The 27,560-nt window shown below is 48.4% G+C and overlaps 1 protein-coding gene across 2 annotated transcripts in view; it reads left to right on the top strand.

The window, feature by feature from the left end:
- The window catches only part of ZER1 (zyg-11 related cell cycle regulator), a 79,918-nt gene that overhangs the window by 20,313 nt on the left and 32,045 nt on the right, over positions 1-27,560 (top strand). For both annotated transcript variants that reach the window (XM_068102856.2, XM_068102855.2), the window contains exons 5-6: positions 10,988-11,235; positions 19,853-20,017. In XM_068102856.2, coding sequence (XP_067958957.1) covers positions 10,988-11,235; positions 19,853-20,017 — 413 coding nt within the window. The remainder of the gene's footprint in view (positions 1-10,987; positions 11,236-19,852; positions 20,018-27,560) is intronic.

The following is a 27,560-nucleotide window of genomic DNA, read 5'->3' as shown; positions in this document are numbered from 1 at the left end:
TTGAACAGGGTGAGCTTGATGTTGTTTTGTACGGCGGGTATGAATCCAGGTGATTTGGCCAGGGTTCGCAGACAGGAGGTGCGATTTTGTGCATTGTTGTGACCAGGTGTGTTGGGACGATGAGTGGGAGTGCGCTGAGCCGACCAGAGGATGGGGATGGAGTGACCTGATTGTAAATAAACAAACTTACGACCGGAGCCACGGTGAATGTACCTGGGTCGACACAGGAGTCCATTCGATTTAATTGCAGAGATGCATGATGGGGTGGAGCGGGTCTTAAGCAGGAGAAGCCTTGCGGCGGAGTACCGCAGAGCCATGCCAGCAGGAGCGAAGGGACGAGCACGAGGCCAAGGGTGAGGAGGCGAAACAATCGTCACAACCCACGGGAGTGGGCCCGAGGAAACAGCGAAGGAGCCGAGCAGGTGAAGCCAGGAGCAGAGCCGGGACCATGCAGAGGGCAGACAGGAGCGAAGAGACGAGCACGAGGCCAAGGTTGAGGAGGCAAAGCGGCAAATGCAGCGGCAAACGACCGCCGCCGCTAATCAAGATCACGGCGGCAAACCGCCACCACCGCCGCTGCAAACAATGGGCACAACCCACGAGAGTGAGCCCGAGGAAACAGCGAAGGAGCCGAGCAGGTGAAGCCAGGAGCAGCAGAGCAGAGCCGGGACCGTGCAGAGGGCAGACTCAATGGCCAAAAATCCGCCACGACCACCAGGAAAGCAAGATACGGACAATGGTCCAGTCAGAGAAGCGGCGAGCAAGTGACGCCAGCGTCCTCTCACGGCCGGACCGGAAACGGAAAATCAATTTGATTGTTTGAAAATTTTGATTTTGATTGAAAATCAATTGAAAATCAATCAAAATCAAAAATCAAACGGAAAATAAATCAATGAATGCGGGTTGTTTGGTGCCAGCGGCTGGATACGTCCCGCATTCGGTGCAGGGAAGGAGGTTTACCCGGGCCGAGATCCCACGCACCATCTCGGCACGGACCCATCCCATGGCCCGATCTCGACCTGCCGGAATGCCTCAACAAAAAGTGGTCGCCATGACGACCCTTCCTATCGGGCTGCCCGCTCCGCTTAGTGGAGCACGGACGCGGCCGTTCAAAGCGCGGCCCGGCATGGATCGCGTACGGCGGTCCTTTCGAACCCGCCGTGGCTCGGATCCCCGCTGGTTCTCGTGGCACGCGAAGCCCGGCACGCACCGAGGGCCCGATTCGGCTATAGGTCGCTCTAACCGCTAACCTGGTTACCGTCGATGCCTCACCTGCATGCTTACACGCATACGCTACCCCTTTCTTGCTCATACATCCAGCTGTTTCCATGCTCCTCGTCGTACCTTCTCCAACACACCCAGGTACACTCATTCCGCTCACAGACGTGGTCACACACCTGACCACCGAACACCTTGGCACACATTCGTCGCTCGCACACCTCACCAACACACCTCTTCGCGCCCCCTCCTCGGTCACCTCCTCTGTGACAATCACAGGTGTGCTCTCACTCGCACACCCAACCACGTGCCTCACGACCAACTCAAGTGTGCATTCCCACACACGCTCTACCATTCCAGGTGTGCATACTTCCATTCCAGGTGTACATCCTCGCTCACCTGTCACAACCAACTCACGCTCCGTGTCACTCTCACTACTTTCACCTCCATTCTTGACAGCGCACTCACCCTTACTCTCGACAGCGCACTCTTTCCTCATGCACCCGTCCATTACACACCTTTCTTGCGCACACTCTTTCGTTACTTCCTCCGTAACACTCACCACAGGTGTACACTCTTCCTTACTTTTGACAGCGCACTCTTTCCTCATGCACCCCAGAGTCGGACTTTCTCACACACCTCCTTTTTCGCACACCAGACCTGTCGCACACTTCACCAACGGCCTCTCACGAACACCCGGGTCCATCTCGACCCCCAAGCTTATTAAATCACCTGGCGCATCACACGCACGACCATATTGGTCACCACTTACACCGGGTCCTCTTTCTCTTCGCTTCTCCTCCATCACCTGCGAATCCCTCATCCGGTTAATGAGCACATCATCACGATCCGAACACAGACTTTGGACCAATTCTTTTACTTCCTCTTTTATCTCTTTCTTATCCCCTCTCCGTCGCTTCTTAATTTCGCTTACCCCTTCTTCCACTTCTTCTAATTTCTGCCTCACCTCTTTTATTTCCCGGTGCGTCTCCTCAAGCTCGTCCTCTAAGGCCCCCTTGACCGTTTCTATGTGCGTCCTCATCTGCCGGTCCTTCGTCTCCATTACCTCTACCACCTTGTTCATTTTCCTCGTCAGGTTCTCATGTACCGTCTGACACTCTTTTTTAATTACCCCTACGTCCTTTTTCATCTCCTTCTGTGTCGATTTTAAACCCTCTATTACCGCTGTGTTCTTCTTTACCTGGTCCCCCAACTCCTTTTGTCCCACTGTCAGTTGTTCTACTCCCAGCGTCAACTCCTCTATACCACCTTGCAATTTTAGAGTCCCCTTTCTCACCTCCTTCTCCATGCGCTCCTCACAGTGCCTCACCTCCTCGCGCACTCCTCCGACCTCCTCACTCACACCTCTTCTGATCTCCTCTCCCATCACTTGCATCTCCTGCCCAGACGCCACCCTCATCTGCTCCATTTCTTCCCTGTGAGCATCCAATTTAGTTTCTACCCCCATTCTGACCCCCTCTATCTGCTGCCCCATTTGTTTAACTTCCCTTTCCGCTTGGTCCCTCATGTCCCTCAATTTGCCTTCCATACTGTTTTCTAACCCCTCTAACCCCTTTTTCATCCCTTCCATTTGATTCTCTTGAGCGGCCATTCTGTTTTCTACCCCCGTTAACCCATGTTTCACCCCTTCTATTTGATTCTCTTGAGCGGCCATTCTGTTTTCTACCCCCGTTAACCCAGGTTTCACCCCTTCTATTTGATTCTCTTGAGCGGCCATTCTGTTTTCTACCCCCGTTAACCCATGTTTCACCCCTTTGATCCCATTGTCTAACCCCTCAAATTTAGCTTCTAGCCGTTCCCCCATTTCTCCCATTTTGCCCCCCATTTCTCCCATTTTGCCCCCCATTTCGCCCCCCATTACCCCCAATTGCTCACTCTGAGCCCTTATTTGCTCACTCTGAGCATCCATCCGGTTCCCCATTTCGCTCCCCAATCGCTCACTATCAGCCCTCATTACCCCCATTTGCTCACTCTGAGCCTCTATACTGTTTTTCAAACCTCCAATTTGGTCTCCCATTTGTCCCATAAGGGCCCTCATTTGCAGGAAAAAAAAAAGGTTCGAATCCACCAGCGGCGCTGCTACGGTCACGGGCGCGGTCGCCGTAGCCATGTGCGAGGCGCCATTTTGCGCGCCCATAACCTCGTGCGCGAGGACGCCATTTTGCGAACCTGCCGCCCTCACTGCTACGCTCTCCTCATGTCCCTCAATTTGGTCCTGGATCGACCCTGCCTCACTCTCCTCTACCGGAACCCAGCCGTCGTGATCTCCCATAGCGCGACTTTCAAAATTCGGGTTTTTTGTAAAACAAAATCAAATTTCGGTGACTTGGAATTTTGAGCGCGTTAAGTGCGCTTCGGGTCCGTATCCCACTCCTGACACCAATTGTTACGGACGCGGTTTAGATGTTATTTACCGAGCGGTGGTATTGCCGCGACCTAACAGTTCCCCCGATTCTTCCCCAACTCACCCGATTCACCCAGACGTTGACCAAATCGCGCTATGCCAAATCAATGATGGAAAGGACATGACGACTGGGAAAGAGGAAACGACGCAAGGGGTACAGTTCTCAAGACCTCTGGAGGAGGGTATAATTACAGTGGTGGAGAAAAGGGGGTAGATTACACGGCAGAGTGAGGTAAAAGACACAGAAGAGATGGGCACTTAAATACAATCTTATCTATTCCCGGACAGACCACAGACAAACGGAACAAGGCTGACTTACACAGGGATTGATGGCAGGGAGGGACAGGTAGTTCGATGGCACAAGGTGCACCTTGGCTCGGGGACAGGATAAAGCACGGTCCAGTCCAGAAGATGCGGGGAGGCCTCACAGCGCTCGGAGGTGGTCTTGCTTGCTCCAAGCTCAGCGCGCATCTGACGTCACCTCCCTCTTCCTGCGCATGCTCAGCGGGGAGTGACACGCCCTCGGCTGGTTGGCTCCGCCCCACTGGGGCCGGTCCGCCGCTTCCATTGGGTGCGGGGGTTACCGGGCTCCGCCCTTGACGAGGAGCTGACAGGGAGCCCCTATTTGGTAACCCCGTCGAGCACATGTTCGATGGCAGCTCGTTGGGGAGGCCTGGTGCCCTCCCAACACCCCCTACCAACCAAGCCGGAGTGAGGACGCGCACTTCCCGTGCCCGCCGCTGCCGTTGCTGTTGTTGTTGTTGTAGTTGCTGAACCGTGAGGAAGAGCTGCGGGGAGGTATTGGGAGGTCCTACACTTCCTAACGGTGCCATACAATCACATTCTGGTGCAACGAAGGGTCAGAATTAATGGAAACGAGTCCTTAACTGACATAGACTAAGAATAACTAGCAAGATGTCCTATAGTTGTCTTACATGAGATGCGGTGAACCTGGGCACGACATTTAATGGGGGAAATAGGGGGAGGTCGGATCTACAGAGTGTTGTTTACAGAAAATGGGACTGGGGAATGGGGGATTGGGGATAGTTGGGAAGTATTGAGGAAATAGGGGAATATTTACAAGCGGATATGGATGGATGCAAATCCCATATCCGCAACAATATGAAACAAAAAGTTGAAGGAATAATTGCGGGTCCCTGTTAGATCTGGACTCTGGGGTAGTTACCTCGCATGTCCTCTCCCCCTGACCATTCTACACATTTAAAAAAATATGTTTAAGTGACGGCCGCAGTAATTTCGAAAATATTTGTTTTACGTGGCAATTAAACTTTTGCCATCATGTGTTGCCTTCATTTCCTTGTTGAGGATTTTATTCGTTACATCAGTTCTTCCCTTTTTTGTATACAATTTTGCGCCTCATGTCAGAGCTAGAGCATGGAATGGATCAGAAAGTAACAGAACAAAAGGAACAGGATAGGTTGACATCCATGGGGAGGAAATTCCTCATTAGGAAATACCCCGCTAAGTGCAGTGAGAAAATCGACGCCATTGTTATGACCTCGCTGATACACAGAGTATCCCGGGAAGTGACGGCACGTCCCTCCAAGCTCAGTGACTCTGTTAAGTGTTTGTATCGTCAGTATGTCCATGTACAGTGCATTCAGAAAGTATTCACATCCCTTGACTTTTTCACGTTTTGTTGTTTATCCTGAATTTAAAATGGATTTCATTGTGATTTTTTTTTTGTCACTGATCTACACATATAATACTCCATAATGTGAAAGTGGAATTTTTTAAATTATAAGCTGAAATGTCTTGTCAATAAGTATTCAACCCCTTTGCTATGGCACTTCAAATTGAGCTCAGGTGCATCCAATTTCCTTTGATCATCCTTGAGATGTCTCTACAACTTTATTGGAATCAAACTGTGGCCAATTCAGTTGATTGGACATGATTTAGAAAGAAACATATCTTTCTATATAAGGTCCCACAGATGACAGTGCATGTCAGAGCAGAAACTCCACCATGAAGTCCAAGGAACTGTCTGTGGAACTCTGAGATAGAATGCTGAAGACGCATAGATCTGGGGAAAGGTATAAAACAATTACTAGTGTTAAAAGTTTTCAAGAGCACAGTGGGCTCCATCATTAGGCAATGGAAAGAATATGGAACTACCCAGACTCTTCCTAGGGCTGACCGTCTGACCAAACTGAGCAATCGGGCAAAAAGGACCTCGGTCAAGGAGGTCACCAAGAACCCAATGACCACGATGACAGAACTATAAAGTTCCTTGGCTGAGATTGGAGACCTGCTTCTGCAGCCCTTCACAAATCTAGGCTTTATGGGAGACTTCCGGTTCCCGTCTGATTTGTGGATGTGTGATTTTTCACCTCTGCCAACTTCCTCAAAGATAAGTCTTTCCCGGTCGTTTTTATTGCATTCTTACTGTTTATTTTGTTGTCTCTGTCTTTGCTGTGTGCTCTGAGTTCGGTTTTGTTTTCAAATTTCTGCCAATTTGTGAGTATTCGTTGAATTTTTTGAAGCGGATTATTTGAGGCCTAACTATTCCTAGTTTCAGTCCACATTGGCTTTTTATTGTCTTTTCTCTCTTCCACCCTCGGTCCTCTTGTTTTCTCCTCAATCCCCTTACTTCTCCTTCAATTTCTCTGAAATAACCCCGTTTTTTTTTTTTTTCAATTTCCTTACCTTCAACCTGAAACCTTATGGACCACCCTACTTCCTGCTCTCTACAATTTTTGCCGTTTTCCACTCGGCATTTCCCACTGTTATCATGAATGTTTTCATCACATAACTAAACTTTATTTCTTCAACCAGTTGCTTTTCTCCTCTTTTGCTTAACCATCAACATAAATAAATAATAATAATTGAAAAAAGGTATTTGCTCCCACCGTGCCAACCATTTACTTATATACACCACAACTAACCGAAATGTTATTCACGGTGCCTTCGCAATGTTCAAACTTTCTCTTTCTCCTGTGTTGAATTCTCTATTCTCTTACAATTCACTGTTCTTCTTCCTTTTCAAAAGTTTGCTTTCAAATAAAGCCTTCTATCATTGCAACACTTCCAGTTCTTCCTTTCTACATTATCTACACTCACCTTCATTCTACCCCTCCTCTAATGTTTTCAAACATATCTCTGACTTGAAAATCTCAAGAAACCCAGTTTGTAATAGATGTTCGATTTTTCATTAATCGTTCAAAACTTTCAAAACTCCTCCCCATCAAAACTCCCCCCTCACTCCTCCCCTTAACTCCTCCACTTCAAATCTCCCTCCTTGCCCCTCCCCTTCAAAACTTCTCCCTCACACCTCCCCTTCAAAACTCCACCCTCACCCCTCATGGAATCCATCATCGCTTCTGATATTAAATCCCTCCTCTTCTCCAACGGCTTCATCTCTGATCATCAATTTGGATTCAGACCAGGCCATTCTCCTCTGGACCTGCTGCTTCTGCTGTCTCAACAATGGATGGAGGTTCTCAATGCCAAACAGGAAATCAGAGAGGTCTCCCTTGACATATATCATTCCTTCGATACTGTCTGGCACCCCGCCCTGCTCACCAAACTCTCCTCTTATGGTATCCTTAGAAATCACCATGCATGGCTCGTGGACCTCCTCTCCCCTCATAGTCAAAGTGTGGCTCCAAATGGAATTCTCTCATCTCCTTTTTCTGTCCAGGCTGGAGTTCCTCAAGGCAGTGTTCTGTGCCCTGTGCCTTTTCTGGTCTTCATCAATGATCTCTCCACCTCTCTGGAAAATCCTCTCTATCTTTTTGCTGATGACTCCACCCTCTGCCACTTCATATCTCAACCCTCAGATCGGCAGTCTGCAGCCTCCTCACTCTCTGCAGATCTGTATAAAATCACAAACTGGTCAAACAAGTGGAGCATGCCTTTCAATCCTGACAAATCTCACACTCTCACTGTCTCTCCGAAAAGACCATCTGGACAACCCTCCCATCTACTTTCTCAACAATCCTCTCCAAGAAGTTCTGTCTCTCAAGCTTTTGGGTCTCACTATCTGCCATGATCTTTCCTGGGAAAACCATATTTCCAAGCTGGCCTACAAAGCCAGTCACCGACTAGGCAACAACATCCTTCCTTGGCACCTCTGAGCTCCTCACCACATACAAAGCTTTCATCCGCAGCTTGATGGAATAGTGCTCTCCCCTATGGGCTGGTGCTCCTGCCTCACACCTAGCTCGGCATCATGCGGTAGAAACCAAGGCTCTCAGCATCATTGATATCTCCTGCGACAAAGCTGATTCTGAGGGCCTTTAACTCGCTCACCACACAGGCAAGTTGGTGGTCTTTCTATCTTTTATCCACTCCTCATCGGCCTTGCACCCCTTGCTCCGTCTGTGCTCTGTTGCGCAAATATTCCTGCAGGATGCACAAGATCAGCCAGCAACCCTCTTCTGGTGAAACTCCCAAAACCAAGACTCTCTGCTTACCTTCACTCTTTCAATCCTCTGTTTTCCTACCTCTGGAACAAACTCCCACACTCTCTTCAATCCCACTCCTCCCTCCAGGTGTTCAAAACAGCTGTTCACCACCATCTCTTATGTCCTGTTGGAAGCCCCATCCAAAAACTTTGATCTTTTCTACCCCCGTTAATCCACCCTAAATCTACCTCCTTCAAATTCCATTTTCTTTCCTGAAAGTCCTTGTAGTGTCCATCTTGTTTATCCTGTTTACCACGCCGCAGCCCTCTCCCTTCCACAGATCTCCCGATGTCCATGTTCTTTCCTGTTGTTGTGTTTCCCTCTCTTTCTCCCCCTGTTGGCTCCTGCTCCCTTTATTATATGTTCTGTGTGTTAGCTCTTACATGACCCTTGACTTGTTATACAAAAAAAAAAAGTGGCCAGACGGAAGCCACTTCTGAGAAAAAGGCACATGACAGCACGCCTGGTGTTTGCAAAAAGGCACATGAAAGATTCTGAGCATGAGGCAAAATAGTCTGTGGTCTGATGAGACAAAAAAAGAACTCTTTGACCTGAATGCAAAGCACTACATCTGGTGGAAACTGAGCACAGCTCATCACCCATCTAACACCGTACCTACCGTAAAACATGGTGGTGGCAGCATCGTGCTATGGAGATGTTTTTCAGCAGCAAGGATTGGGAGACTTGTAAGGATTGAGGGAACAATGAATGGAGCCAAATACAGGCAAATCCTTGAGGAGAACCTGCTTCAGAATGCAAAAGACCTCAGACTGCAGCGATGATTTGTGTTCCAACAGGACAATGACCTTAAGCATGCAGCCAAAGCAACATTGGAATAGCTTTAGAACAAGAATGTGAAAGTCCTTGAATGGTCCAGCCAAAGCCCAGATTTGAATCCCATTGAGAATATGTGGAAAGACTTGAAGATTGCTGTTCACCGACACCCCCCATCCAACTTGACAGAGTTTGAGCAAATCTGTAATGAATAATGGGATAAACTCCCCAAATCCAGATGTGCAAAGCTGATACAGACATACCCAATGAGACTAAGCTGTAATCGTTGCCAAAGGTGCTTATTTGAAGTATTGACTTGGGGTTGAATACTTATGTAAATTAGATATTTCTGTTTCATTTTTAATAAATTTGTAAAAATGTCTGTATAAAAAATTCCACTTTGATATTATGTGTAGATCAGTGACAAAAAAAATCTCAATTTAAGCCATTTTTAATTCAGGCTGTGACATAACAAAATTTGAAAAAGGCAAGGGGTGTCAATACTTTCTGAAGGCACTGTACATACACACATCTTAAACTGGTGAGGCAGGAGAGACATGAGATGTCAGCCATTGGTGTGAAGATTGATGTTAAAGATGTGTATGCTGAACTTTCAACATTCTCAAGTCACCTTATAAGTTTGAGTTTGTCCTATATCGTTTTTGCTGATGATTCCACCCTCTGCCGTCAAAATGTGAAAAAGTCAAGGGGTGTGAATACTTTCTGATGGCACTGTATGTGTGAGTGGCAGCTTGATTATGAGACTCTGCCCTTGTATAAAAAGTACAAGGGGTGGGGGAAGGAGGGAAACATCAACGGCAGAGTTAAAGCATAAAATAGAAGGAGATATGGACAAATAAGGGAAGCCGGGAGGAAAGCAGGGTCGGGGAGGACACAGTATGGACAGGATGGAAACAGCCGCAAACTCTCAGAAAGGAAAAACTAGAAACTTAGAAGTGGTTTAAATCCCAATTGATGAGATGAGGCCATGGGAGAAAAGGAAGGATTTCATATTAACTGCGATGATGGATTCCATGACCTTGATGATGATGATGATGATTGGGAAGTAGCTCGGTTTTTGCTCCTTGCCTACGTAATGTGATTATGTTGACTGACTTCCAAGCAGATGGACCTCGGGCAAATGTTTGGGTGAAAAGAGCAGAAAGAGGATGGATGTGCAAGAGCAGCGGAGCAGTTTTCTTGGACACGTGAGCTGATGCCGGCCTGTCTAGTTGCAGAATCACAACTGAAGGTGCCAGAAACTTCTCCACGATACTTCACTTGCTTGAAGCGACATCTTAATGACCCTTTCACACTCGCATGTCCCGAGTCAGGATTAAAGGTCAGGAGACTGAATGAAGCCTTCTCCACATGCAATGCTTGCCCTGGTTGGTGATGGATTCGTGGCGGTTGTCTTGATGGGAGGGAGATGGCAGGCAGCATCATGGTTAGGCTTCGTGGCTCGATCTCAACTCACACGCGTACTTACAGAATCCGACTCTGGGACTCGCTTCTCCACCACCCTCTGTGTGACCGTACTCCACCGCTCCTTCCACGACTGTCCTTCACCACCCAGCATGTGACTTCACTTGCACATCACTGTGGTTATTGTGCTCACCGAGCTTGTCCCGTCCATCTCGCTTTTTATAACCTCAAGAGTGCTCGTAGCGGCTTTGAGTCTCCGAAGGGATTGCCACTTTGCAGGCTTGTCTCTTACATCTCTTATCTGGGACTTGCTTGTTGTGGAACTGCAGAGCGCTTTCTAAAAAAAAACAAAAAAAAGGACAGATTACAAAGGGAAACAATTTAAAGGATTAACAGAGCACGAGTGATGGAGGCTTGAGACACACTCCAGAAAGGGGGAGGGTGTTGTTCTGCCTGCACTTCAGGTAGGCTAATGCTGATAAATGTGAATGATATTTTGGCTACAAAAGTGTAGGTGACTTTGTACTTGATGCCCCCTAATATGGGTATTGGAGGAAATACCAGTCATTTGAATTCCCCATGGTCTGATGTCATACCTGGCATATCTATCATTGGAGGAAATAAAAGAAAACAACTTGTTTTTCATGTTTAGTCATTGTATGAATTATTTTTTAATTTTCTTTTCTTGCTAATAGCAGGCATGTTCTCACTGTCTCAGGCTTTCACCTTTGAAGGTTTTGACAGGCTGCGGGAGCTGTGGCTTAGCCTACTGCCTCCCGGAAGGAGTTTGGCCACAACGCTTGGCTCCCTGCCCTCGCTCTTGGCTTTGCACCTGTCTGACATTTCTCTTCCCCATCAGCCGACCTTCCTTCTTCGTTGGCGGACTCAGCTTGTGTCTCTGTCTCTCGCAAACTGTGACATACCTGTAGCATATCTACACATCATTCGTTTGCTCGAGCAATTGAGGTATGAGGAGCTAATCTGGGGTCTGGCAGTTATTCGGGCAGGTTTTCACCCTGGGGTTTAGTTTGAGTAAGTCTTCACCCTGAGGCTCACTCACTGTCTTTGTTTATTTTCTCCATTATTGTTCATTTACTTTAGTCTTGTTTACGTTTGGCTCGCAAACAGTGTAATAAAGCATTCTGTGAAACATCCGTCCTGCATGCCTCATATTTAAAACATTACTTGGTCTCCTCAGTCCCACACATTTGCAGATTCAAGAATGTACTGATACTGACGTCGTCGTCAATGAATGCAGGACGGATGTTTTGCATGTGAGCGTGCACATGCCTTTGCAACAATGGCAGGCCACCTCCCCTCCACCCCATTCCACAAATGTTTCTGGCTCACCAGGCATCATAAGTGCCGAGTAGATTCCCCCTCCCTAACCCTCCCTTCCCCTCCCCTACCCCCAAACATTTGAGCTGAAAGTTGTCCTGTGTGGACTTACCGTACATTGAATAATCACCAGAAAGGCTTTAAAAGCCTCCAGGCTGACAAATACTGTGGTTAGCTGTGTAGCAGCTGACACCGGGTGATTTTGTGTCTTTCTCTGAATGCACTAAGCCGGATGGTGGTGCACGTTAAGTTAAATATATTATTTCCCAGCCTCAATTCAGAAACCTTGTTGCCACAAAACCCTAAGGATCCTTAATCGATCAGTGAAACTCACAGGCGGGTGAACTCCAATCTTGAGATTATTTCAAAGTCAAAGCAAAAACAGTAACTCAAAACTCCAATGCTGTACGGTACACAACAAAGTACCTTTTTACTCAGCAACTATCGGGGATGCCTCTTTACGGTGCTTGTATGAGATAAGAGATAGGGGGGGGACTATGATCATCTCCTGAAGGGGGTGAAGACCAATGAGAGCTTTAAGAAGGTCATCCTGCCTGCCTTGGGCATGGTGCTGTTCTCGTTACTCCCTCCTCCCCCACCCCCTCCACCTTGCTTGTTCATTGTCCTCGTCTCATCACCTCTTTGTCGTCCTGATTTTCTCATCATCCCTCCTCATCACCTGCTTCATGACTGCCATCATCCTCTTCCGTTACCACCACCACCAGACAGGGATAAGTCACCCGGTTTTGTACCTTTCCCCATCTGTGCTTTTGACTGCAATGAGGCGCCTTAGTTACCTTCGCAAAAGCGGAAGGTTATGTTTTGATCGCTGTGTATTTATTTGTATGTCTGTGTGTGTGTATGTTAATCGCATAACTCAAAAAGTATTCAACCGAATTGCATGAAATTTGGTGGGATGATTGGTTATTATACGGGACACATTTGATTAGATTTTGGGAAACAGATTTGCTCAAATTCTGACTATTTTTAACTCGATCGTATTTCACTCAAAGTTATGAGCGACTGAAGAAGAAGATGTCCATCCAGGACGTCATCACTATAACGCGATCTCCCGCGATCATTTCAACCTCAAAAAAAATTATAATTGCAGATTTGACAATAGATGAGGCATATTAACAAACGAATGAAACAGATTTGCTCAAATTCTGACTATTTTTAACTCGATCGTATTTCACTCAAAGTTATGCGCGACTGAAGAAGAAGATGTCCATCCAGGACGTCATCACTATAACGCAATCTCCCGCGATCATTTCAACCTCAAAAAAAATTATAATTGCAGATTTGTCAAGAGATGAGGCATATTAAAAAAACGAATGAAACAGATTTGCTCAAATTCTGACTATTTTTAACTCGATCGTATTTCACTCAAAGTTATGAGCGACTGAAGAAGAGGATGTCCATCCAAGACGTCATCACTATAACGCGATCTCCCGCAATCATTTCAACCTCAAATGAAATTCAAATTGCAGATTTGTCAATCGGGGAGGCATATTAACAGACGAATGAAACAGATTTGCTCAAATTCTGATTTTTAAAAATCGATCGCATTTCACATAAAGTTTCACATCGCATACACTCCCATGCCAAGTACAGAACAGTAGCTGCGGCGAAGGTATGCGCTCTACCGAGTGCCCGGATTCTAGTTTTTATAGGATTTATTTTACCTCATTGTATATCGTTATTATTGAATTCATTTTCTGCTGCTTTTGTTGTTTGGGAATAGACCCGTTTGGTTTTCTAAAAGCTATAACTATAAGGTTCTCGTGATTCTCCTCAGTCCCGTGCGTGCGGGCATAATATTGCCATGAATTGAACAGAGCCTCGGAGGGGGTTAAAGTTTGTTTAGTCCATCCGTTCAGGGCAGTATTAACCGGCCCGTGAACACGATAGTGTGTGTGTGTGTGTGTGTGTGTGTGTGTGTGTGTGTGTGTGTGTGTGTGTGTGTTTTTTTTGTTTTTTTTTATATTGAAGGCTCCAGTCACTGACTATATAGCCCTCATCGAGGCCACGCCTTAAATATAAGGGCTGCATTGATAGAAATGTGAAGAAAGATAGACTAGTCCAAGAGTTTTTGAGGGAGTAAAAAAAAATCTGCGTTTTGAAAAGGGGAAAGTCGTATGTGTTTGGAAATACATGGGAAGGTAAAGAGTTCTATAGTTTGACAGTGGAGGGGAAGAAACGAATATCAAAATGACCCACCCTTGAGTTGCCAATGGCCACACAATAATCATGAGATGTAGTGGCTTGTCGAGTATTCCGTGGTCTCGTTAATGGCGGAGGTATACAAGCAGCAAGTTCTTGCGAACAGAAACTGAAGCAATATCTGTAGAAAAGAGAAAGAGAGCCAAATTTGCGGCGTAATTGAAGTGGGTCGAGTTTTGAGGTAAGATTGGGAGAGTTGATAAGTCGGATTACTTTGGATTCAATTCTGTCCAGTAAGTATGTGGAACTAGGACCTCCCCAGATATGAGAGCAGTACTCTATACAAGGACGAATCGATCCTTTATATAGTTGAAACAACTGTTGAGAAGAGAAGATTCTTCAACCTCTGAACAGACTCCTAGTTTCTTCGAAGCAGACTTAGCTATTTGTGTAATGTGTGGATTGCAGGATAAATTTGATGTTAGGGTAATACCTAGTAGGTTTATTGAATCGTATGGTGTAATTGTGGAACTTTCAAAGGAGATTGGAAAGTTGAGAGGAGTTTTAGAAAGAGATGGGAAGAAATTGAGTTTTAGAAGCATTAACGTTAACCTGATTACATTTGCCCCACTGGGTAATCTTCTCCAAATCTGAATTTAAAGAGGTGTCTGTGATGAAACAAGATGTAGATCGAATGAGGGAATATGGGGCAGATGGGAAAAATATGGAGGAATGTAATGTTGAGTCATCAGCATACGAGTGCATTTGGTTGTTTTTAGAAGAAAGAAGGTCATTGATAAAAAGAAGGAAGTGTGTTGGAGACAGGACAGAACCCTGGGGGACACTGATGTTGATGGGGAAGGAGGAAGATGTTGAACCATCAACAATTAGAGATAGAGCGGTCAGAGAGAAAGCTCAATATGAGAAAGCAGAGTGAAGGAGGAAAGCTGAAAGAGGGAAACTTGGATATCAGACCCCGATGCCAAACTCTGTCAAAGGCTTTTGAGATATCAATGCCTACAACAAAGGATTGCCCAAACTCTCTCAGAGAAGAGGCCCAGACATTTGTAATGTAAAAAAGGATATTACTGGTAGATCTTTCCTTGCAAAAGCCATATTGATGGTCAGATAGAAGACTGTGAGACTCAAGATGCTTGAGGAAATGGAAATTTTAAAATACAAGAAAACAAACATGACATAATAAGAATAACCCAAGGTTTTTGTGCTGTACTCCTCAAGGTAATTCACAGCAAGAGAAAGAGAAAGTCAAATGTTGTGCATATATAAGCATGTTTATGGAAGAGCGACACCGATTGGTTCATCAGTCATGACGTAATTGGTAATCTGAACACCCTTTGGTTGACTCAGTCTCCACTGTCCTGGGTTCCGATTGGCTGGAGCGGAGTTGAAAGCGATGACTCACCATTTGCACCGATACCTTGGAGGGGAGGGGGATATGACTCACCATTTGCAGACATACCATGGACAGTGGTCGGGGCAACACCTTTAAGCTATCCATATTTAAAGAGAATGAGAGAATGCATAAATTCCTTTTGATGACACAATATAGGGTCCTTCGAATGGAAGAAGGTTGCTTCTAACATACATACAGTCATGTGAAAAAGTAAGTACACCCCATGTAAAGTTTTGACTTTTTCAACATATTTCAACATATAGCTATTTGATCTTCATTTCAACAATATTGACAGTTAAAGGTGATATAATACAACAAATATCATGAAACATTTACATTTTGTAGTCCATTGTATAATTTAAATAATCATAAATGCAAATTTCGCATGTGGAAAAAGTAAGTACACCCTTGGCTCTAATAGGTGGTATTGCCCCCTTTGGCAGAAACAACCTCAAGTAGGCATTTCTTATAACTGTCTACCAGTCTCTGACATCGACTGGGAGAAATTTTTGCCCACTCCTCCATGCAGAATTCTTTCAGCTGTGCGATGTTTGAGGGGTTTCTTGCATGCACAGCTCGTTTCAAATCCCCCCACAACATCTCGATGGGATTTAGATCCGGGCTTTGACTTGGCCATTCCAGAACCCTCCATTTCTTTCTTTTCAGCCATTCCTTGGTGGATTTACTGGTATGTTTAGGGTCATTGTCATGTTGCAAGGTTCACCTTCGGTTGAGTTTCAACTTTCCGACAGATGGCCTCACATTATTCTCAAGCACTCTCTGGTACAATGAAGAATTCATCGTGGATTCTATGATGGTGAGCTGCACTGGCCCTGATGCAGCATAGCTGCCCCAAACCATAATATTTCCACCAACATGCTTTACAGTTGGTATCAGGTTCTTGTGGTCAAATGCTGTCTTTGGTTTTCACCAAACATGTCTTCTGGTACTGTGGCCAAATATCTCTACCTTTGACTCATTTGTCCAGAGCACATTGTTCCAGAAGTGCTGGTCTTTGCCTCGGTGTTCATTGGCAAACTTTAGTCTTGCCCTGATGTTCTTTCTGGACAGCAAAGGTTTCCTCCTGGCACACCTCCCACGTAGATCAAATTTGTGCAGCCTCTTTCTAATGGTAGACTCGTGCACTTTGACATCATCAGTGCCAAGAGCTACCTGTAGGTCCCGTGATGACATTCTGGGGTTCTTAGAGACTTCTTTCAGCATCTTGCGGTCTGCTCTCGGGCTGAACTTGCTGGGGCGGCCTGGCCTGAACAAGTTGGCAGTTGTTTGGAATCTTCTCCACTTGTAGATGATCTTCCGGACAGTCGAATTATTGATTTCAAATTGTTTGGAGATCTTTTTAAATCCCTTCCCAGAATCGTAGGCATCTATAACATTCTTTCTGAAGGCCTCAGAGAGCTCTTTTGATCTAGGCATGGTGACGCCGCACACTTCGACAACAAAGAGCAAACCAAACTCAATGTCTGAGGTTTAAATTAGACAGTTTCCTCCAAGATCCCCTCTAACGATGTTCTAATCATTTGCACCTGAGCTGGTGCACCTGATTCTAATTTTAGGTATTTGAAGTCGTGATAAATGTAGGGGTGTACTTACTTTTTCCACATGCGAAATTTGCATTTATGTTTATTTAAATTATACAATGAACTACAAAATATAAATGTTTCATGATATTTGTTATATTATATCAGCTTTATCTATCAATATTGTTGAAATGAAGATCAAATAGCTGTATGTTGAAATATGTTGAAAAAGTCAAAACTTTACATGGGGTGTACTTACTTTTTCACGTGACTGTAGATGTAATGTAGTCTGACAAACAACAACAACATGCATTTTAAAGGCCATTTTCCCTGCTAGAGCGGGGGTTAGCCTTGCGGTCGCCATGACAATCTTCTCCATTTTGCCCTATTTTCTGCATCTCTCCTTGTTAACCCCCTTGCCCGCATTTCTTCTTCCACCATCTTTAGCCAAGTCTTTCTCGGTCTTCCCCGTCTTCTACTTCCTTCTACATTCATTTCCATCACTCTTCTCAACCAGTCACTTTCATCCTTCCTCAACACATGACCAAACCATCTCAACCTGTTCCTCTTCACAGCATCCATGTTGGTGAGATCAACCAGATCAACAAACCCAAGAAACAACTTCTTCCTCTTCTCCATGTACTTCTCCTGCAACTGCCTCACAATGAAAAGCGCGTCTGTCGTTCCTCTTCCTGGCATAAATCCAAACTGCATTTCGTCGATCTTCACTTTCTTCCTTATCCTCCTCTCCAACACCCTTTCCAATACCTTCATTCCATGCTCCAATAACTTTATCGCTCAGTACGAGCCACACTCCAGAGGGTCACCTTTCCCCTTGTATAGAGGGACGAGGGTACTCAGTTCCCAAACCACTGGAATGCGGCCTTCTTTCACCACCAGATTACAGATCTCTGTCATTCTCTTCACACCCCAACTTCCTGCTGCCTTCAACATATCTCCCACAACTCCCGTCGGCCCTCCCGCTTTTCTACCCTTCATTGCTTTTATCGCTTCCTCAACTTCCTTCTCAGTTATCTTCTCTGCCGGTCCTAAAACTGGGTTACTCTCTATGTTGCCATCCCATTCATTCTCTGTATTCAACAGCATTTCCATATAGCTTTTCCATCTTCCTTTAATTCCATCTGGGTCGACAACGATTTGTCCCACTTCATCCTTCAAGCAGCCCACCCCCATCACATCACACCTCTCTTTCGCTATCTGCTTTGCAATCCTGAATACTGCTTTCTGACCCTCTTCCGAATCCAAGCGTTCTCCGAACATTTTCCTACATGCCTCCTGCGCCTTTGCTACCTCTTTCTTTGCAGCCTTCCTGGCTGCCTTATAACTTTCATGCTCTGCTGTTTCTGCTCCCGTACCCTTCGCCTTCTGCCACTCCTTGAACTTCTTCCTCTTCTCGTCAATCCTCTTTCCAACTTCATCATCCCACCACCATGTTTCCGAGTGCCTCGGTGGTCCTTTTGTCCATCCACATACCTCACCAACGGCTCCCAACAGACTAGCTTTCATTGACATCCAACCACGTTCAAGCTCAACCACATCATCCTCGACCCTACTCAGCCTCTCTTTTAATGCCTCCCTTACTGTCACCTCTTTCAACCTCCACACCTTCATTCTCGGTTGGTACTTCACCCGCCGAGCTCTCCTCGCACGTTTCACCCTTACGTCACAGACAACCAAGTGGTGCTGTGAAACAGCCTGCTCCCCCGGGATCACCTTTGTGTCTCGGAGGTGCCCCCTATCTCGCCTACGCACCATCAGGTAGTCAACGGTTGTCGTCGACCCACCTGACGTGTATGTAACGAGCTTATTATCCTCTTTCTGGAACTGAGTATTACAAATCAACAAATCAGCTCCATCAGCAAACTCCAAAATCCTTTCACCTTCTCCATTTCTCACACCATATCCGTAACCCCCATGAACTCCGTCAAAACCATCCATACTCCTTCCCACATGTCCATTTAGGTCTCCTCCTACCACAACAACTTCCTTATCTTTCACGTTTTCCATCAGCTTCTCTATCGCACACCAGAACTTGTCCGCTTCATCGCTCCGACCAACCTGCGGAGCATATCCCGAGATGACGTTCACCAAGAGCTTTCCAATCATCATTTTCACCATCATCAACCTATCACTCACTCTAGTCACACTCACCACACTGTCTATAAACTCCTCAGAAACCAGGACACCAACACCATTCACGCCCTCCAGGCACCCTTGCCACACAAACTTGTATTTCTGTCCCTGCCTACCCTTCACCATTCTCACACCACTTCCCTTCCATCTCGTCTCTTGCACACAACATATGTCCACTCTTCTTCTGACCAATACTTCCACCACTTCTCCTGATCTCCCTGTCATTGTCCCTACATTCCATGTCCCAAACCTCAGAAACCGATCACTTCGGGCTGTACCCTGCCCACATGTAGTTGTAATTGTCATGGTTCTCTTTTTGAGGCAATGTTTTTTATGGCCGGATGCCCTTCCTGACGCCAACCCTCTTAGTCGCCTCCTACGACACGCAGGGATACGGCGTACCTATTCTTATCCAGGGTACACACTGGGAAACGTTTTAAACATGGAAATCCTGGGGGGGGATCACCGCTGCGGTTTAAACATATTTAAATAAATATTTAAACAAAACCATGAAAACAATCTGGGAAAAGTCTCTAAGTGAGAACGTGGATTTGAGAAAGCAGGAGCAGAGGTGAAAGAATAAACGAGAATATAGGGGGCAGGGCACAAGTCGAGACGAGGAGGCCGCACGAGACACCAGGCCGCACGAGGCGCGGACAAAGAAACGACTAATTACACACAAATTTGCAACAACTACAAAACCAAAACCAAATAGAAACACACAATAACACATACACAACAAAATACGCAGCGGAAATTTGACAAAGAAACGAACGGGAAAACACTCAAACTTTGATGCCGTGGAGAGATCAAAGCAAGCCCCGTCGCTCGAGGGACCGGAAGCAGAACCTGTTAGTCTGACCTCCTCTCAATATCTTGAACATATCTGCATTGTACTGGTCTGCACATCCTAATGTGTACTGCATCCTAATGTGTACCGCATCCTAATGTGTGCCTTTATTGAACCTGTTAGGCACTTGGACCTGTCTGTGGAAAAGGACAAGACAAGGCAGCTACCACTGAATGCTGGCCTGTTCTCCGAGCTCTTGTCTCGGTTGCCTCATCTCCAATCCCTCGACCTCTCTGGGCAGTTGCTACGTGATGACTGGCTTGTAGCACCAGGGAAAGAGGAGCCCAGGTACTGATGACATGTAATTATGATTGTCCAGACATTACCCAAAAGCGCAATTGCAGGATAAGACAGTTGCACAAGGTTACATTCGCCGCTAAGCCATCTAGCCTGCATTTGAATCCCACCCAGCTGTAAGCTGTCACCTTGGTGTTTCGTAGGCAGGCGAAGCATCAGTGTGTCGACCCTTGGATGGACGTTAAACTGGGCGTCCCATCTGCCAGCATTAGTTGGTGGACGTGAAAGATCCCATGGTATTCGTTTTGAAGAGAATGTGAGCTATTGCTGTCACCCTGAGCAAATGACAAATTATTACCCAAAACTACAGGAAGCACTACATCTGCGGCCCAACTTTGGCCCTTTGAGAATGGAGCATGTCCGTGGGTCCATCTTGTAACTGACTCCTTGTGTAATATGTAAACATTGAAACAAACCACTAGTGAAAAACAGCAATTCTATTTGAGTGCACTGTAAGACAAAGGCCTCCCTCACCTAATGATGAGGAGTGTTTGGCATGCTTGTCATGCATAGTAAGTCCAAGTTGATGAGATTGTGTATTTGCAGATCCACACCAGCCATTGGAGAACGAAATGAAAAAATTTAACCACTCAACCACACTTTGTATGAATTACTTGGATTGATTCATAAATTTGTTGTGGAAGGAATGCGCCAGCTTTCTTTGGGATCCTCGGATGACACCTTAGATTGCCAGATGAAACTTACTGTTGTTCTCATTTTAAAGCATCTCATGTTGTCAACTAGGTATTGCATGCATCAGAAATGTTGGAACATTGTTCATATCTGCAACATCAGAGAGTGCGCTAGTACTCTGTAAGGATCGCGCGGAAATAAAAGTCAGTCCTATCCGCTACATAGAAAACTAAAGTTGGAGTATCTTCTTCAAAAAGTTGCTTAGGCTACATATGAGAGCCTATCTGGTCTGGTCAGCTGATTGTCTAGGCAGGGATCACTTTTCAATACTCCAGACCATAGCAAAAGCAAAAAAAAAAAAAAAAAACTGAGATCGGTAAAAACCGGGAAATCAACTCGTTCATCATAATAATAATCTTCAGACGGCGTATTTCCGAGCTGCCTCTCAATGGTAATGATCCTGGTACCACCCGACAGAGTTTTACTTGGTGCAGCATCCTTTGCTATCGTAAATTTTAGTAACTTGAAAGGATTCCCTGAAAAGTACGCAAACCTGCATTCCTTTGTAAAGGAATAGGAAGAAATCAGATGGGTGGACGAGACTACGACTGTCAATCAGCCGGATGGGTGCAGGGTCGCGAGACACATTTGCCCTAGGGCCAATCATACCTTATACAGATGTGTTTAACAGTGGAACATTATCAGGAAATCGGTAACAGTAACAACTCGCACATCTCCTATATGAATTAACAAAATGTTAGTTTGTGTGTTTGTACAGATGTCTGTCCCCCTTCATAAGGGTAAGTTTTAAAGGCCAATCTTTTAACACTAATGTTTGTTCACTACGGTCTATTTTTGAGGATAAAACAAACTCGAAAAAGATTTTCCATAAAAGAGTAATTATGTCTAATGGAATTGTAGACGGTGGCTTGAAAACCGAGCCTCGAGGGTGGTGTACAGAAGCGGTCTAAAAAATATATACCAATAAATACAAGGTGCAGGGAGGTGAAATTTGCTGTACATGATGTGCAAAGCGTGCAGAGTAAAACAAGCATTCATTTACATCCGTAGGATGTCTAATAAATAAATAAGATATAAGCACACCTGACACTAGGCCAAGGCTTCAGACTTTGGCATGCTAACAAGGCTCCACCCTCGAATAAACTGTTCCAACCCGTCATTTTTGACTGCCTTTTTTTTTTTTTTACTAGTATTTCTATAAAGGACGTACTCTTTAGAATATTAGATCGTCTATAAAATATGTACAGTGTAGCAGCTACCGCTGGGTATACACAATCGCCTTGCACCTACCGAGGACGCGGAGCGATCACCATGCCGGGCTCGTCCAGGACGCCCGGGCATGCCCGCTCTCGACTTGCCAGGCCTCGTCCGGGACGCCAGGGCATGTCCAGACACGCCCGGGCATGCCCGCTCTCGACTTGCCAGGCCTCGTCCGGGACGCCCGGGCATGCCCAGACACGCCCGGGCATGCCCGCTCTCGACTTGCCAGGCCGCGTCCAGGACGCCCGGGCACGCCCCCTCTCGCCTTTCCCGGGCAAACGCTCCCGGATAATGTGTATATACATTTCTGCCTGATAAACGGGCTTTTCAGAGTACCCGAGTTGATTTGACACAATAAAGAAACTCGGACGAATTCCAGCTTTTTGTCGCGTCCATTCTTTCGATTTACATTGGAGCATAGCTCCTACATTGGTGACCCTACATGGACACGGCAGTTGCCCTCAAACTGCCTACCTTCTGGGAGGCTCACGCGGCGGTTTGGTTCGCCCAGGCGGACTCCCTGTTCGCCCTGCGAGGCATCACGGCCGACGTCACCCGCTTCCACCATGTGGTAGCAGCACTCGGCTCAGCCACCGCGGCCCGCGCCCTGAGCCTCCTCGAGAGCCCGCCAGCCGCTGACAAATACGGCGCGATTAAAAAGCTCCTCCTCGACGCTTTCGCCCTCTCATCGGTGGAACGCGCACGGCGCCTGCTCGACCTGCCCGAGCTCGGCGACACGTGCCCGTCCGAGCGAATGGACTACATGCTTTCGCTGCTCGGCAAGCACTCTCCGGCATCCCTGTTCCGGGAGCTGTTCCTCCGTCAGCTGCCTAGCCCGGTACGCCTCGCCCTGGCAAGCACGACGATCACGGATCCCCGCGCCCTCGCCAGGGAAGCCTACAAGATCTCCGCGGCAGGCCAACGCATTGGAGCAGCGACCTGGAGCCCACCGCCGTCTGAAGCAACGCCCATGGCGCCCGAGCACCCGGCACGGTCGACGACCGAACTGCCGACGCAATTGGCGGCCGCGCCGACCACCTCCAGCACGACGACCGGAGCCTCCACCTGACCAGGCGTGGTGCTATTATCATGCCAGGTTCGGACAGAAGGCCCGGACATGCCGACCCCCGTGCACCTTCGGCAAGCCGGGAAACGGCCGGGCCGGCGTTCATTACCAGCCATGAGCGCCGGCCACACGGGCAACTTACTTTTCATCACGGACAAAGCGTCCAGACGGCGCTTCCTGTGTGACACCGGCGCCCAACTGAGCGTCATACCCGCCTCCGATCAGGACAGGCAGTCCACGGTTTGCGGCCCCTCCTTGGTTGCGGCCAACGGATCGGCCATCCACACCTTCGGCCCACGCAACGTCACCCTCTGCTTCGGCGGCCAACACTTTAATTGGACTTTTGTAACCGCAAGCGTGCCCATGGCTCTGCTAGGCGCCGACGTCCTCTGCGCACACGGACTGCTGGTGGACGTCCAACGGCGACGCCTCATCAACGCCGAGACCTTCAGCTCCCTGGCATGCACATTGAGCAGCTCCGCTCCGACCGAGCTGGCATGCGCCCTCCCGGCGGCGAACGAGTTTGCTCGCCTGCTCACGGAGTTCCCGGCCCTCACGCGGCCGACGTTTTCGGCCGTCGCAGTACGACATGGGATCGAGCACCACATACCAACCACGGGCCCGCCGGTCTACGGCAGAGCCCGCCGCCTCGACCCAGCCAAGCTCGCCGTGGCCAAAGCCGAGTTCGACGCTTTGGAACACCTCGGCATCGTGCGGCGCTCCGATAGCGCGTGGGCTTCGCCACTACACATCGTCCCAAAACCAGGGGGCGGCTGGCGCCCATGTGGCGACTACCGCCGCCTTAACGACGCTACCACCACCGACAGGTATCCGATCTCGCACATCCAAGACTTCTCCGCCCGTTTGGCAGGACGGGTCATTTTTTCAAAGATCGATTTAATACGGGGATATCACCAGGTACCTGTCAGGGCGGCCGGCGGCCCAAAAACGGCCGACCTCACGCCGTTCGGCTTATTCGAATTCCTGCGAATGCCGTTTGGCCTCAAGAACGCGGCTCAGGCGTTCCAGCGCTTGATGGACGGCGTGCTGCGCGACCTGCCGTTCCTCTTCGTTTACCTGGACGACATCCTCGTCGCCAGCACGTCCCGGGCCGAGCACCTCCTCCACCTCCGAACACTGTTCGGGCACCTCAGAGAGCACGGCCTCATCGTCAACCCGGCCAAATGCCACTTCGGCACGACGGCCGTTGATTTTTTGGGCCACCACATCACCAAGAACGGGGCCGTGCCGCTGCCAACCAAGGTCGAGGCCATCACCACGTTTCCGCGTCCCCGCTCCATAAAGGCCCTGCAGGAATTCCTGGGAATGGTGAATTTCTATCACCGCTTCGTGCCCCGCGCTGCTCAACTCATGCGGCCCCTCTACGAAGCCCTCCGGGGCAAGCCGGCCAACGACGTCGTCTGGTCTGCAGCAATGGACGCGGCCTTTAAAAGCTCAAAGCGGGCCCTCGCCGACGCAACACTGCTCGCTCACCCGGTGCTCAACGCTCCCATCGCCCTCACCACGGATGCCTCCGACTACGCGGTGGGCGCCGTACATGAGCAATGGGTGAACGGGGTTTGGCAGCCACTCACTTTTTTCAGCCGGCAACTCCGGCCGAACGAGCTCAAATATAGCACGTTTGACCGTGAGCTCCTCGGTCTACACCTGGCCGTTCGCCATTTCCGCCACCTCCTGGAGGGCCGATCCTTCACGGCGTTCGTCGACCACAAGCCGTTGGTTTACGCAATGGCCAAGGTCACGGAGCCGTGGTCGGCCCGCCAACAACGCCACCTCTCCGCCGTGTCGGAGTTTACCACGGACATCCGGCACGTCGCCGGCAAAGACAACGCCGTGGCCGACTGTCTTTCTCGGGCCAGCGCGAACGCGGTCCACCTCGGCGTGGACTTCGCGCTTATGGCGGCGGACCAAACCACCGACACCACGGTGCAAGCCCTCCGGGCGGCAGACACGGGCCTCCGCCTGGCCGACATCCCCTTCGCAGACACTGTCCTGCTCTGCGACGTCTCCCAAGGCCAGCCTCGCCCCATCGTGCCCGTTACCTGGCAACGCCGCATCTTCGCCTCCCTCCACGGCCTTTCCCACCCGGGCCGGAAAGCTTCCCAGAAGCTGGTGTCGGCGCGATTCGTCTGGCACGGCCTTCGACGGGACGTCCGTGATTGGACCAGCACCTGCACAGCCTGCCAACAGGCCAAGGTCCACCGACACACCCAGGCCCCGCTGGCACCTTTCACCGTGCCCGAACGACGTTTCGACCACGTCAACGTGGACCTGGTGGGCCCCTTCCCCCCATCACGGGGTTTCACACACCTGCTCACCATGGTGGACAGGACCACCAGGTGGCCGGAGGCCGTTCCCCTCGTCTCCACCACCACCGCCGACGTGGCGCAGGCTTTCATCTCCACCTGGGTCGCCCGCTTCGGCGCACCGGCGGACATCTCGTCGGACCGCGGACAGCAGTTCACCTCCGAGCTGTGGGGCGCGGTCGCCCGCAACCTGGGGGTCAAGCTCCACCGTACTACGGCCTACCACCCCCAAGCCAACGGGTTGTGCGAGCGTTTCCACCGCTCCATGAAGGCCGCGCTCATGGCCGGCCTTCAGGACGGCGGTTGGGCCGACCGGCTGCCGTGGGTCCTTTTGGGCCTCCGCACGGCCCCCAAGGAGGACCTTCGGGCGTCCACCGCCGAGCTTGTCTACGGCCAGGCGCTACGCGTCCCGGGCGAATTCGTGCCCGACGCTACCAGTCCCTGGTCCGCAGCTCACCAGCGCTCGGACCTCCAGGAGACCGCCCGACGGTTTGCCCCCGTGCCAACGTCCCACCACGGTGACCCCCAGTCCTACGTCCCCCCAGCGCTTCGCACAGCGGAGTACGTTTTTGTGCGTCACGACGCACATCGGGGGCCACTCCGGCCGCCGTACGACGGGCCCTTCCGGGTCCTGCGACGGGACGACAAGTCGTTCGTCGTCGACATCGGCGGCAGGTCGGACCGGATTGCGGTGGACCGCCTTAAGCCGGCGCACGTGGACATGACCAACCGTCACAGTTGGCCCTTCCGCCGCGGCGAGGCCGCCCCCCGTCCACAGTGCCCCCCACTCGACCGCCCACCACCACACCGGACCCCCCCCCCCCATGACCCACCAGGGGTCGCTTCGGCCAGGTCATCAGGACCCCCCTTAAATTGACCCTGCCGGTGCAAGTCGATTCTGGGGGGACGTGTGTAGCGGCTACCGCTGGGTATACACAATCGCCTTGCACCTACCGAGGACGCGGAGCGATCACCATGCCGGGCTCGTCCAGGACGCCCGGGCATGCCCGCTCTCGACTTGCCAGGCCTCGTCCGGGACGCCCGGGCATGTCCAGACATGCTCAGACATGCCCGCTCTCGACTTGCCAGGCCGCGTCCAGGACGCCCGGGCACGCCTCCTCTCGCCTTTCCCGGGCAAACGCTCCGGGATAATGTTTATATATATTGCTGCCCGATAAACGGGCTTTTCAGAGTACCCGAGTTGATTTGACACAATAAAGAAACTCGGACGAATTCCAGCTTTTTGTCGCGTACATTCTTTCAATTTACGTTGGAGCATAGCTCCTACAACAGTACCTTTACAATGAGCACGTCTATAAAGTTTGTACTACAACATTTGTAAATCGGTAGTACAACATCTATCTAAGTATATATTTCTAAAAAAGGAAAGAAACAAGTTGTAAAGCATTTTTTTTTAATGTAAAAGGATGTAGGGATGTTACTCCAAAAAGTATGTAAACAAGGTAGGGATGATCACAAGAAATTATTATGTGAAACCATCCCTACATCTTTCTTTGAATAATGGTTGTGCCTAGAAAAGACAAAGTTATGTCAAACACACACATTTACACGTGTTTTCTAACAGCTTGCAGTTAGATTATCCATCTACATTTTGTTTGTAGTTGTTTTTTGATAAAGTTTGAGATACAAATATTACTCGCGAGATACACATCAGATGAGATGAGGAATCTTGAAATGAGAATTTTAAGGGCAAATACAGATGTTTCAACAAATTACGGTGATAGTGATTTATTGTTACAAAGCATACATTTACCGCTTGCGTCATGTGAAAACCACATGTCCAATTCAATAATTCACATACTTAAGAACGATATTTAAGATCAAGATATTTAAGAAGAAGTAATAGCTTATTAATCTGTTGTTTGTGGATAATTGCTCAGCAATGAAATTCATTTAACTCAAAGTAAAAACATTGTAGGCGTTTCGATCATGTTGCATGTACTATGTTTTATAAAGAATATTGTGCTGGCAAAGCAAATGGCTGTACGAGCTTTTTCATTTCATGTTTTCACCAATGTCTGTCTGTCTCTCTGTCTGCAAACAGGATTTCTCTAAAAGTTATGGATGGAATCGGTTGAAATTCCGTGGCTAGGTTGGGTGTGTGACATGGAAGAAATGATTAAATTTTGGTGAAGATCTGGATCTGGATCCGGATATTAGAATTTGTAGTCATTATTCACCATTGATTATTCATTATTCACCACCA

This window comes from Myxine glutinosa, chromosome 3 (assembly GCF_964187855.1).
Source record: "Myxine glutinosa chromosome 3, kmMyxGlut1.1, whole genome shotgun sequence".
Lineage (NCBI taxonomy): Eukaryota > Metazoa > Chordata > Myxini > Myxiniformes > Myxinidae > Myxine > Myxine glutinosa.
Note: the sequence above shows the minus strand (reverse complement) of the source record. Positions and strands in the feature narration are given on the sequence as shown.